The sequence below is a fragment of the Fukomys damarensis genome, unplaced genomic scaffold, assembly GCF_012274545.1.
Source record: "Fukomys damarensis isolate Sample0158 unplaced genomic scaffold, DMR_v1.0_HiC HiC_scaffold_23, whole genome shotgun sequence".
Classification (NCBI taxonomy): domain Eukaryota; kingdom Metazoa; phylum Chordata; class Mammalia; order Rodentia; family Bathyergidae; genus Fukomys; species Fukomys damarensis.
Window position 1 is genome coordinate 10,244,565 of NW_022900935.1, and position 12,987 is coordinate 10,257,551.

Here is a 12,987-nt window from a genome sequence, read left to right on the forward strand (position 1 = left end):
TTGCGGGGGAGGATGGCCACCTGCCCGCCTTTCCAGGGCCTTGGCCCCTCTCCACCTCTCCTCTTGTCCTCTTTCGGGCTTCAGGACCTGCTCGTACCACCTCTGAACGCTGCTGCCTGTCTGCTCCCACCTCTCACCCTGCACCGCCTCAGCCCCTTGCCTGCCCATCCTCCCCAACAGCTCCACATAGGCCACCTCTCCTTACTCACATTTTGGCAGAGAAGCTACCTCCACTCAGTACCAGTCCCGTATTGCGAGCTTCATGCAAGCCCACTGGGCGCTCCTTCCCAAGTTCAAGGTCACGGAAGGTGTTGCAGACAGCGGGTGTGGACAGGGACAGAAGGAAGCCTGGTCCATAGCCTCAGGCCCCACATGTGCCCTCCACACCCGTGTACTGTGCACCAGGTCAGACCCAAGGCCTTGCGGGGAGAGGACGGGACTGGCGGCCCCATCTGGGATGCCTCACTTGTAGGGGCATCGGCCAAGAGCCGCAGAGGGACTTGCATTTACACCTTCTTGCAGGCTCGTTCCAAGTGCATTAGCAGGGGACAAGGGTGAGGAGAGCCGGGGAGGGCTTCCTGGAGGAGGTGGCATTGCAGCAGGTCTTAGACTACGTAAGCCGCTAAGCTCAGGGAGAGGCAGAGCGTGCCAGGCAGAGCCACTGAAGAGTTATATGCTTACAGGGGTGACATTTATCCAGACCTCTGGCCTCTCCGGATGTCTGAGGGACCCTGAAGTCCCTTCCCACTGCTGACCCCCAGGGGGCCCATGTTGTGTTCCTACTTTTCCAGGCTGGCTGGCAGCTCTGCCAGCTGAAAGCGATCAGGAGGTGGCTCTTCCCAGCCTCCAGAGGCTTCCTCCTCCTGACCTCTGCAGTTATGACTGGCTGCTTCTTGTGGCAGTACCGCCTCTCCGAGCTGCAGACTGGTGAGTGCTGGGCCACTCTGGCAGGTCTTCCTGGGCTCTGAGCTGCCACCTAGTCCCAGGGTGTGAGGAGGATCGTAAGATTCAGACTCAAGAGCTCCCAGCCTGTACCCTCACCGTGGGTCTCCCTAACTGTGAATCTCTGGGCCTCAGCGCTGCCATGTGTAAAATGCAAATCCTAGTGCTGCTAGGGTTTCCTCAAGCTGCCCAGTCTGGACGTGGGCAAAAATCAGGGTCCCCCAAAAGTGCAAACAGTATTTCCCTTGTTCTACTTTTGAGCACCATGGTCCAAAGACCTTCTCACCGCTCCAAAACCCGGAGAGGGGTCTCTGGATGGTGACTCCCACTTCTAAGAGCCTCTCCTTCCTAAGCTGCTCAAGGGCCAGCAAGGGAGCTATCACTGCTTGCGATGGACACTAGGCCCTCTGTTGCTATAGCAACACAGGAACCTCCAGTCTGCTGGGAGCCTGGGTGGGGGACAGTGCCTCTCTCCACTCCTGTGTCACCTGTGCTACAGATGTCCCAAAGCTCAGTGAGAGCTATGGGCTCTTGCAATCCCACAGGAATGTTTACAGATATGGTTCCTTTTTTTTCCTGCCCCTTTCTTGTGCATCTCAACCCTTGTTTCTAGGGTAAATGCCTTTTTGAGGGACTCCTCAGTTTCTCAAGTAAATACGTAGGCAGGCAGGCTGGGCCTGTGGCCCAGAAATGTGCTCCTAAAGCTGTTAAACTACCAAGCCATAGCAGACCGGTATTACTACAAACACACAGCAGGGGCTATGCGTGGTGGCGTGTGCCTGTAATCCATGCCCTTAGGAGGCTGAGGCTGGAGGATCGCAAATTCGAGTTCAGTCTGGGCTACAATATCAAGTTCAAGGACAGCCTGGAGACTTTGTCTCAAAAAAACCAAAAACAAAAACAAAAACAAAAGTAAATCATTAGGGAAACTTGTAAAGAAGACATAAACAGAACCCCCAATTAAAAAATTTTTTTTAAAAAAATTATTTCAGTGCCGGAGATCAAACCTAGAACCTTGCACTTGCCAGGTAGGCAGTGTACCGCTGAGCTACATGCCTGGTCCAGAAGCCCAAAGTTTGTGTTATTGGAGTCCACAAATGCAAAATTACTCTGTCAAACCGCTGTAAAAGTTTCTAAATACCACTCGGTGTAGTGGAGCATGCCTGCCTACACCTGGGAGGCTGAGCGGGGGGACTGCAAGTTTGAGACCAGCCTGGGCAATTTAGTGACTTAGTGAGACCCTGTCTCAAAGTTTAAAAAAAATTTTAAAAGGGCTGTGGGTGCAGTTCAGTGTGAAGGCCCTGGGTTCAATGCTCAGTCCCCAAAACAAAAACAAAAAGAAACATTCTTGTGCTTTTCCTCCAGTTTTGTACAAACAGGAAATAAACAGTGCGTGATCTACATACCAGAGAGACCCAGGTCCTCACCCTCCTGTGGGCATTGCCCGAGGGACTGTCAGAAGCGAGCAAAAGGGCTGTGGGTGCAGTTCAGTGTGAAGGCCCTGGGTTCAATGCTCAGTCCCCAAAACAAAAACAAAAAGAAACATTCTTGTGCTTTTCCTCCAGTTTTGTACAAACAGGAAATAAACAGTGCGTGATCTACATACCAGAGAGACCCAGGTCCTCACCCTCCTGTGGGCATTGCCCGAGGGACTGTCAGAAGCGAGCACTCACTGAATGAAGCTACATTTTAAGATTCCTGGGTAGTTTCCTATGCACATGTACAGCCCTAACTGGTCCCCGGCTCACAAAGCCAAAGTTCCAAACAGATGCCATCCACTGGTTGAGAGAACCATCCTAATGCAATTTTCCTGTTTTATCTATTGCTAAGTAAAAAAACCACCCTAAATCTACTGGCTGATAATTTCTCGTGACTCTGGGCTGGCGGGCAGCTGTGCTAGACATCTAACCTGGTGTTTCCTTCTCCAAAGGCATTATCCCAGGCCTGTCCACAAGGTGGCAGTGTCCCTAGGAAGCAAGTCCCTCAGTGCCCTGCCTTGAAAGTCACACAGTTCAGCTTCACTTGATTGGCCCAAGTAAGCTGCAAGTCAGTCTCATCTCAGGCTCCTTAACATCCCACATAGGCATCAGAGGAGAAGGCGGGATCTGGGGGCTGCTGGGAGCTATCAGGCCTGAATTCTGTCCCACCAACCTCCCCAGCTGCTGTTCCCCGCGGTCCCAGAGCGGCTGTATCCTGTGCAAAAGCAGGACAGACTCAATGCCCATCTCTGGTGACAGAGTTGTCCCTGTTGTTTAAGGCCGGAAGCCACAAGGGGCGCCCGGTCCACCCCGACACAGGTACTCGGCATGAGGAAGGAGCGGGAGACGCACAGCCATGCTGAGCCTGCCCTGAGGAGCCCGGGCTCGGTCTGATTGACCACACGGAGGGAGCCGGTGGAGCACAGGGCGGGGGCCTCGGCCACTGCCGCAGGATCTGCACCCCGGTGGCAGTCGCCAAGGCCAGGCAGCGGATGCAGTTCAGTGTGAAGGCCCTGGGTTCAATGCTCAGTCCCCAAAACAAAAACAAAAAGAAACATTCCTGTGCTTTTCCTCCAGTTTTGTACAAACAGGAAATAAACAGTGCGTGATCTACAGACCAGAGAGACCCAGGTCCTCACCCTCCTGTGGGCATTGCCCGAGGGACTGTCAGAAGCGAGCACTCACTGAATGAAGCTACATTTTAAGATTTCTGGGTAGTTTCCTATGCACATGTACAGCCCTACCTGGTCCCCGGCTCACAAAGCCAAAGTTCCAAACCTATGCCATCCACTGGTTGAGAGAACCATCCTAATGCAATTTTCCTGTTTTATCTATTGCTAAGTAAAAAAACCACCCTAAATCTACTGGCTGATAATTTCTCGTGACTCTGGGCTGGCGGGCAGCTGTGCTAGACATCTAACCTGGTGTTTCCTTCTCCAAAGGCATTATCCCAGGCCTGTCCACAAGGTGGCAGTGTCCCTAGGAAGCAAGTCCCTCAGTGCCCTGCCTTGAAAGTCACACAGTTAGTTCAGCTTCACTTGATTGGCCCAAGTAAGCTGCAAGTCAGTCTCATCTCAGGCTCTTTAACATCCCACATAGGCATCAGAGGAGAAGGCGGGATCTGGGGCCTGCTGGGAGCTATCAGGCCTGAATTCTGTCCCACCAACCTCCCCAGCTGCTGTTCCCTGCGGTCCCAGGGCGGCTGTATCCTGTGCAAAAGCAGGACAGACTCGATGCCCATCTCTGGTGACAGAGTTGTCCCTGTTGTTTAAGGCCGGAAGCCACACGGGGCGCCCGGTCCACCCCGACACAGGTACTCGGCATGAGGAAGGAGCGGGAGACGCACAGTCATGCTGAGCCTGCCCTGAGGAGCCCGGGCTCGGTCTGATTGACCACACGGAGGGAGCCGGTGGAGCACAGGGCGGGGGCCTCGGCCACTGCCGCAGGATCTGCACCCCGGTGGCAGTCGCCAAGGCCAGGCAGCGGTGGCGGCGTGGACTGGGCTTTCTCTGGCTGGACCTCAGGGCTGTGGCAAGTCCCTGTATCGTCCTGCTGGCTGGAAGGACCGTCCCAAGGCATGACTCCAGCCTTCGCTACCTTTCCTCCTCCTCCAGGGTGAACCCTCGGCTCCTATCCTGATCTCTGTCCTCCACTCCCTCTGTGGTGCTCCCTCCAGGTTCCTTGGGACCAGCAGGGACCTCTGCTCCCATGAGGATGTGTCCCCAGCACCCTGAACCCGTGCCTCTGGCTGCTGTGTTGCAGGAGGCCCTGGAGAAGGTCAGTGATGACCCCAGAGGGGTGGGTGTGTGGGTGGGGCCTGGGTGAAGGAAGGGTGCACTCTTTGCAGGCAGTGACATCCATTTAGCCTACTCTGTGCTCAGCACCAGGGATGGGGCAGGAAGAAGACACTCACCTGCCTTCTAGAAACCACCAGCCTGGGAGCAAAGGGAGCAATCGAGACAACAGATGTTTCTAATACAGAGGCCCGCATGAAGACAAGGAAAGTGGAGAGGACTGTGGGCACCAAAGAACTGGCCTTGGAGCCTCAAAGTAGTGGTGTCTCAGGTGCAATGTGAATAAGCAGATACCCAGAAGATGTGTGTGGATGTGGTCAGGGAGCCTGGGAGTGCAGGGGTGTGCTCCAGATAGAGGGAACAGCATGTGCAAATGCCCTGAGGCAGAAGACTGAGTACATGATGCACAAAGAAGGCTAAGAGGTCAGAGGTAGGAGGTGGGATAAGATCAGGAGGGAGCATATGATAGTCCGTATCACAGAGGCCACGGAGATGTGATCAAACACAGGCATGCACATGCATGCACACGCCTACCACAGCACAATGCTTACCACTGCAGGGTGGCCCTGCTCTGTGCCATCAGACCCATGTACTTAGGTCTCTCACCTTAGGAATCACAGAGGCAACAGGAACATGATCAGAAGCACACGAGTGGCATCCTGGTGGGGGGCTTGACACTACTGTCCGGTAGCCGCTGAAGGGAAGCCAGTGGTGACCAGTCCATGGGTGGGAGGTGAGCATGGGCCAGTGGGGAGACACAAGAAGCTCTGGGGGAAGAGGGGAGCAGAGGGTGCTGTGTGGCACCCGGGTGACAATAATCAGTACGGCTGCCTCCTGCTGAGTGTGGGCTGAGTGCCATGCTGCCTGTTTGTGCCCACACCTCATGGACCTCCATCGGCGCAGGGGGAAACTGAGGCTCAGAGAGGCAAAGTTAGCACAGGGTGGAGGCTGAGTGCACTCAGCTCAGGACAGGTGAACCCAGGGGCAAGTGTCCGGCTTCCGTTAGGAAGGGGCTGTGGCTGGGGATGGTCCTGCTTTCCATCCCAGCGGCTGTTGGCGCGTGGGTAAGGCGTTTCTCACCCCCAGAGACTCTGCTTTTGCCTCCATTAAATGGGGAGAAATTAGCACTGACTGACTATGAGGATTAAATAAAATATAGCACAGGGGAGACGCAGAGCACTCAGCTCAGGACAGGTGAACCCAGGGGCAAGTGTCCGGCTGTGGTTAGGAAGGGGCTGTGGCTGGGGATGGTCCTGCTTTCCATCCCTGCGGCTGTTGGCGTGTGGGTAAGGCGTTTCTCACCCCCAGAGACTCTGCTTTTGCCTCCATTAAATGGGGAGAAATTAGCACTGACTGACTATGAGGATTAAATAAAATAATGACTGAAACTCACTGTGCCACACCTGGTTTCTTCTAAATGCCCAGTAAACATTAGCTGTTATCATTACCCTTATACTTCACCATCGAAAATAACAAGGCATTCTAAGAAATGTCCCACGAGGGGCCTGAAAATAGTGGATTCCTCAACATAGGGTGTTCAATGAAGCCTCAGGGGCATCAGGCAAGGGTTTAATTAAGTTGGGAATTTTAAACCTTTCCCTTTTTGTGGGGGTACTCAGGGTTGAACTCGGGTCCTTGTGCTTGCAAGGCAGAACCACTGAGCTACATCCCCGTTCCCCTACTTTTTTATATTGAGGTTGGAACCCAGTGCCTCATACCTGCTAGGCAAGCACTCTACCACTGAGCTCTATCCTCAGCCTCCCTTCCTCCTCTTTTACTTTGCCAAGGAAATTTTTCTTTGATCAGAACTCTTTTGAGGAAGCCCTATGTATAACACAGACCGACGAGAGCTGGGCCCCGAGGGCCGTGCTTAGGACTGGGAGGGCTGCAGCTCACGGAGGCACTGTGTGAGGGGCTGGCTGTGGGATGGACCACAGAGCCCGCTGGTCTTCTCCCCCAGGTGGATGGTATCCTGCGCCAGCCAGGTCTGCCCCAGGCTTGGCTGTGACGTCTACAGTTGTCATCCACAATGACACCGTGCTCTGGACTGGGAACTTGGGGAGGAAGAATGGCTCAGACCCCAGTTCTGGGGCCCCAGCGAGTAGGCCATGTACCGGTCAGCTGGGTGATCTCTAGGGTCCTAGGGACGGTGTAGGGTGGGACGGCAAGGGACCCAGGCAGCAGCGAGACCCGAGAGAAGCCTGCTGGGGTGTCCAGCTGCCAGCACCCACCGTCAAGTCCTGGCAGTTCCACAGAAGAGGCGGCTGAGGTCCAGAGGGTGCCAGTGAGTGCCCAGGGTCACACCACAGGGTGGTCGGTCAGCCGGGACCCCTCCTGGAAACCTTCCTCCCAAACCAGCAAACCGGAGAAGGACCCCTGTGCCACCCACCTCCTGCCCTTTTCACGTGCCTCCAAAACCCATACTCAGCTCCGAGGCTCTGGCCCCAGGCCCTTGGGAGTCGGCAGCGGCACCCCAGATGGGAGCAGCTTAGAACACTGAGCTGCACACGATGTCCACCCTCCTCAAAGCTCACACTGCAAAGCGGACATTCATTCCCAGGGATGCTGCGGGGATGACGGGGTCCACAGCAGATTAACCCTCACCCTGCCCTGCCCCAGGCCAGGTCCAAGGCCCACCCCTTCTGTTCCTTTTATGACCTGTGAAGCGGACAGGGAAGCTGGCTCAAAAGGTCTAGTAACTTGCCCGAAACCACACAGCCAGTAGGAGTCACAGGACAGTTCCAACCCAGGCCGACCTTACAGTGGGAAGGGCCTAGGGTGGGTTCAGTCTTTTCTAGAACACGAGAGTGTGGGAGCTGCGGGCACAGGGCAGAGCTTGGCCGTGGACAGCAGGCTGCATTCAGGCTGTCTTGCGTCCTCATGGTGCAGGATCGCCAGCACCTCCAAGATCTCCCCATGCTTCCTCATGCTGTACCGCCTGTGGGAGGAGGGCATCACGGCCTCTCCAGACGACTCCCTGGAGCACTACGCCAGCACCGTCACCACTCACAATGGTGAAGGGGGGGCATGGCCTCAGCCCCCAGCACCAGGGCCTGCTGCATGGGCTAGAGGAGGTGGGCCCGGCCCCCAGGCCTTGACCCGTCACCCTCCGAAGGGTGGCCAGCCAACTCTCAGGTGAGTCCCAGGGCTTACCTGACCTGTCCTAAACTATCTCAGTGGGGTGGGGGACCGGGTCCCTGCTCTGCGTCCTGTGTTGGCCCTATTCCCACGCCACGGCTTGGGTGGAAGGATCTCAAGAGGTAAAAGCTGGCGTAAAGCCTAGGAGTTTAGATCAAGTAGACAAATCAGTTTGGTGGTCAAGGCCTGCTCAGCAGGTCTACAGCAAGTCATCAAATTTGCGTCTGTAGCAATTCCGCAAGGAAGACCCAACGCCCCTCAGTGTACACGCAGAGATCACGTACAAGTCAGCCCAGTACCAGCCACCCAGCGGAGACACAGCTGAAGGGTAGGAGCAGAATCAACAATTCACAGAAGAGGCCCTCAAGAAGATGTAAAACCATTAAAAGATGCTCAACCTCACTTATAACAAAATTAGTGTGAATTAAAACATGGAGACAACATACCCCCCCCACACCATTTTGGCAAAGATAACATTTTTGGCTGCATCAAGTTGGTGAGGGTGTGGTGAAATAGGCCCTCTCCTCCATCAGTGGTGGGGTCTAAAGAGATGACCCGCGTGGGGGGCAGCCAGCAGCAGTCACCACGGTGTAAAAATACAGAGGCTGCTAGCACAGCTCGGTGGTACAGCAAGCACTTAGTGTGCACGTGTGTGGTATAAAGTATGTCCACAGTAATTTAATACAGAACTGTTTGTAATAATAAAAGACGGAAACAGCCTACGTGCCCGTCAAGAGGGGAATGACTAAAAACCATGATACAGCTATGCAGATAGTGTTTAGCTCTAAAAAGGGGTAATATTCTTTGTGTACTGAGATGGGGTAAAGCACAATACTAAGTAGGAGAAAATATCATAAGAGCCTATACTGTATGCTACCATATAAATGGAATAAAAATACATGTACGTGTGAAATGTTTCTGTCCGTACGCAGTACATCTACAGGCTATGGAATGTGTCTGTAAGGCGTGCATTCTGTATCACACACGTATTACACGGAGAAGTATGTATCGGTTTCAAGATGCCTCAAGTATCTTTGGATGGGAAGTAAAGAGACTGAAACATCTGGCTGCCTCCAGGGAGCGGAGAAGACTAAGAGGAAAAAACTTCATTGTACACCCTTTGGTGTTCTTTGGATCTTGAATCATGTCAGTGAACCGCTTATCAGAAAGAACTTATTAAAGATAATCACTGTAAAGGTATGCTAACAAGGGCCTGGGATTTTAGCTCAGCGGTTCCGCCGCCTGCCTTGCAAGTGCAAGGACCAGAGTTCGATTCCCTGTACCAAAAAATTAAAAAAAGGTATGCTAACAAGGGAACAAGGTGGAGGGGCAGGAACAGGCTGGTGCTCGGAGACAAAGCAGGGGACGGGAATTGGGCAGGGATGGCTGGGAAGGGAGCAGGGTGGGAGGGACCGGCCGGAGGCAGGGGCTGCTTCGGGTGCTGGGGGACCTGCTGCTGGCCTTTGTGCCCATGTGCCACTGTGGGTGGGGTGCTGGTCTAAGAGGGTATGGGGAGAGGTGCCCTGCTTTGTGCGTCAAAGGGGGAGAAGGCGGGCACCATCTGTCCCACCCCAAATGCCTCTGATGGTACGTATTTGTGGTCATTGATGCGTCAACCCAAAATGTCCGTGTCCCTCTCCAGTGCCACCACCCTCATAATTTCACAGAGTGCACCCAGGCCGGAGCGCTCAGCCAGTGGATGTGGCTGCTGTCACTCACGTGCCCAGAATCTGAGGCTGAGTGAGAGGGTGGGTGCTTCTGAGGTGGCACAGGTAGGACAGGATCCGTCTTCTCGAGGGAGAGTGGCCCCATGGCTAAGCACACAGCACTGAAATGCCAGCTCTGCCTTCTTGCTGTGTGATCCCGGGCAGATCCCTTAACCTCTCTGAGCCTTGCCATCTCCCTTGTAAATTAACTGTGGTTAAGGCTGTGGTGGGTGATGGAATGGGTTCACAAGGGTAACTGAGCGAGGACCTGGCACCCGGCAGACGCTTGCCTAGGTACCTCTGCACAGGACTGGTGGGCCCGGGCTTGGGGGAGCCTGATGCGGTATAACTTTGGAGGTCCGCTGTAAGAGCACACTATTGCACATTTAAAATGAGATACAGGCCTCGGATGGAGACGTGCTTTGAAGAGCTCTGATCCAGGGGTTGGCAGTGGTGGGTGTCTCCTCGTGACTCGAGGGCTCCCTCTAGGGCTGTATTGTGGCTCCTTCATCTACGCACAGCACGGGGGCTCTGTGAGTGGTCAGTTTCACACCCTCCCTGACTCCTCCCTGTCCCAAGAGGCCAGCTGAGCAAGCTGCTGCCTGAAGCCCTTCTTTCTTTAAGTCCTGCAGTGTCTGACTGGCAACCACTGCAGGCACTTCGGTCCACTTAGAGATGAACAAAGGGAGGCTCAGAGAGGGGAAGTAATGAGGTTTGGAGCTGAGCATCAAGTGCTGGATTCAGAATTTGAATGCAGGATTTGGGAGCTTCCATCACACTGCTCTTTTCAAAAACTTTGTAGTCATCCCTCAGGCCTCCCTCTCGGTCCCAGTCCCAATTCTGCCCTCCAGGAGCAAATCCTGTTGGCTCTGCTATCAGCAATGTCCAGAATCCAGCCTCCTCTCATCGCCTCTGCTTTTAGCATACTGGTCTCAGCCACTATCACCTAAGCAAGAATCTTGCTGGGTCTTTGGTTTGTGTTTTGAGACAGGGTCTTGCTCTGGAGCCCAGGCCGGCCTTGAATGTGTTTCTATCCTCCTGCCTCAGCCTTCCATTTGCTGGGATTACAGGCATACATCACTGTGCCTGGCTTTTCGTAAGGATTTCAAAGTCTTTTCAGAAGCTTCCCTGCCTCTGCCATTGCCTCCAACAGTTTTTTTTTTTTTCCATACAGCAGCAGAGGGACCTTGGTAAATGTGTTGGATTATGTCGCTCCTTTGCTCAGAAACCTCTGCAGTGGCCCCATCCCATCCCGAGGGAGAGCTAAGTCCTTCCACGATGGGGTCCTGGAGGATCTGGTACCCCTCTGATCTCTGCCTTTCCTCACTCCTCTCCAGCCACACTCACTTTCCATACTGTCCCTCAAATATGTCAGTACTGCCTGCCCCAGGGCCTTTGCATTTTGTTCTCTCTGCCTAAGACATCCTTGCATTACAGCTGCATGGCGCGTCTTCTCCAGATGTCACCTGATGAAGGGTTACCTTCTCCACGAGGGTGACCACATTGTATAACGACTCCTGTCGTTGAAGTATTTTTCTCCATAGCATAAACACTTACTTGCTTATTGTCTGTGCCCTCCACCACAATATCAACACCACACCAACGGGGGCAGTTTTATTTTGTGCTGAGTCCCCAGCACCTAGAATAGTCCTTGGCACAGGTGGTAAAAATTTATCGATGAGTAGAGGGATGGAAGGGATCTCAATCCTATCATCCTTTCAATACCTGTCACATCCAATAAACAGAAAATCCCTACTGGAAGGGCAGCTGGTTCCACAAAACACATTCGATCACTGACCTCAAGAAATTTCTGGAAATTGAACTTTCCATCGTTGATAACAGTGTGTGTGTGTGTGTGTGTGTGGTGCTGGGGATCAAACCTGGGGCTTCTTGAATGCTAGGCAAGTGCTTTACTACTAGCTACAACCCCAGTGCCTAAAAATTATTTTCGGAGCAGTTAGTATGTAGCAGGTACCATGCCAAGCATTTCATCCCATCGAATCCTCACACCAGCCCTATGGCATAGGAACTGTTTCCCTCACATTACAGAGAAAGGACTAGGGCTCGCAGAGGTTTGGTGACTTCCCCAGCGAAACCTGACACCGCTGATCGCTACGGCTGCCCAGAGGGCTGTGGGCCACACCGCTGTTGTGGAGGGGCAGCACCCAGGAGGCCCTGAGCCTGCTCAAGGATGATGCGCTGGTGGCCGACCTAGGGGCCAGGTGAGGACTGAGTCCAAATGCCTCATGCACGCTAGGGGCCTCCGTGGGAGACAGCCACCTGGGAAAGTGCTTCATCCTGGATGCTCAGTTAGCAGGGACCTCAGGGGTCACTGAATTTAGCCCCATCCTACAATTGCGAAGACTAAGGCCTAGTAGGGGAGCCATAGTGAGCTGCAAGGGAGCCCGGAAGCCAGTTCTGTTGGAAGCTCCTGTCCTTTCGTCCATCAACTCCACATTTCTTGAGGACCTCCTCTGCTCAGAATGTGCTAAACAGAGATACAGCAGCAATAAAAACCTGACCAAGGCCTCTCTCCTGGAGTTTGCACTCTGATGAGGGAGACACAGTGAAAAACTACACAAGATAAATAGAGATTTTTCCCATGATAGAAATAAATGGGACATTGTTGGTATCAGGAGTGGATGACCCAGTAATTAGAACAGAGAAGCCCAGCTCTGGGAGCAGAGGGGCTCTGAGGCTGAATGGGGGACAGAGGCACTGCCATGCCACAGAGGCCCCCTTCCAGGCCCACCTTCCCAGGGCCGTGCCAGTCCCCTTGAGGACCACACAGGTGATGCTGCCCGTCCGCAGGTGCCAACCCCTCGTCCCTGCTGTGACTGCTGTGTTGTGAACCTCACACACTCAGCATTTGGTCCAGCATCCCAGAGCGCACCAAAGGATGTGCAGATCTACGTCCGACCCTGCCTGAGCCTGATCTTAGAAACTCTGCCATCGCACCTGCACTCACTGATCCCTCGTGGAGAAAGGAGGACGAGACCCTGCCTCATATATGTTACTCCTGAGCTACTTAATGACCATCAGGCATCCCCTTCCGACAGTCCAAGAATTGATTTTTTTATGTTTTTGGCACCAGGGATCGAACTCGGGACCTCGTGCTTGCGAGGCAAGCGGCAGAACCAAACATTTACTCTTTCATTTGATAAAGTACATCCTACTAGAGTGGAACGGACCGGTACAATTTGTTGTACCATTTTCCCATGTGCACATCCTGTGCCATCCTGGGCCGTACCCTGCTCCTCTCTGGCCTCCGTCCTCCTAAGTGTAGCACTGATTTCTGAAGCCTCTTGGGCCTGACCATCTGGGGTGCAGGCTCCTTCCTAACCCGGCCTACACCTTGGAAGCTCTGTTGGCATTTCAGCGGCGGGCAAGAGTGGCAGGGGCTCTGGAGATGCTCAGGGGCCGCATCCC

General features: G+C 53.9%; 1 protein-coding gene across 1 annotated transcript in view; it reads left to right on the forward strand.

Moving 5' to 3' along the window:
* Nucleotides 1-372: 372 nt before the first annotated feature.
* The window catches only part of Lactbl1 (lactamase beta like 1), a 48,696-nt gene continuing 36,081 nt past the window's right edge, over nucleotides 373-12,987 (forward strand). Inside the window, 9 exon segments of the mRNA XM_033767243.1 lie at nucleotides 373-468; nucleotides 792-927; nucleotides 4,597-4,697; nucleotides 6,675-6,690; nucleotides 6,693-6,803; nucleotides 6,806-6,830; nucleotides 7,604-7,781; nucleotides 7,783-7,849; nucleotides 11,675-11,780. Of these exon segments, the coding sequence (XP_033623134.1) occupies nucleotides 373-468; nucleotides 792-927; nucleotides 4,597-4,697; nucleotides 6,675-6,690; nucleotides 6,693-6,803; nucleotides 6,806-6,830; nucleotides 7,604-7,781; nucleotides 7,783-7,849; nucleotides 11,675-11,780 (836 nt within the window).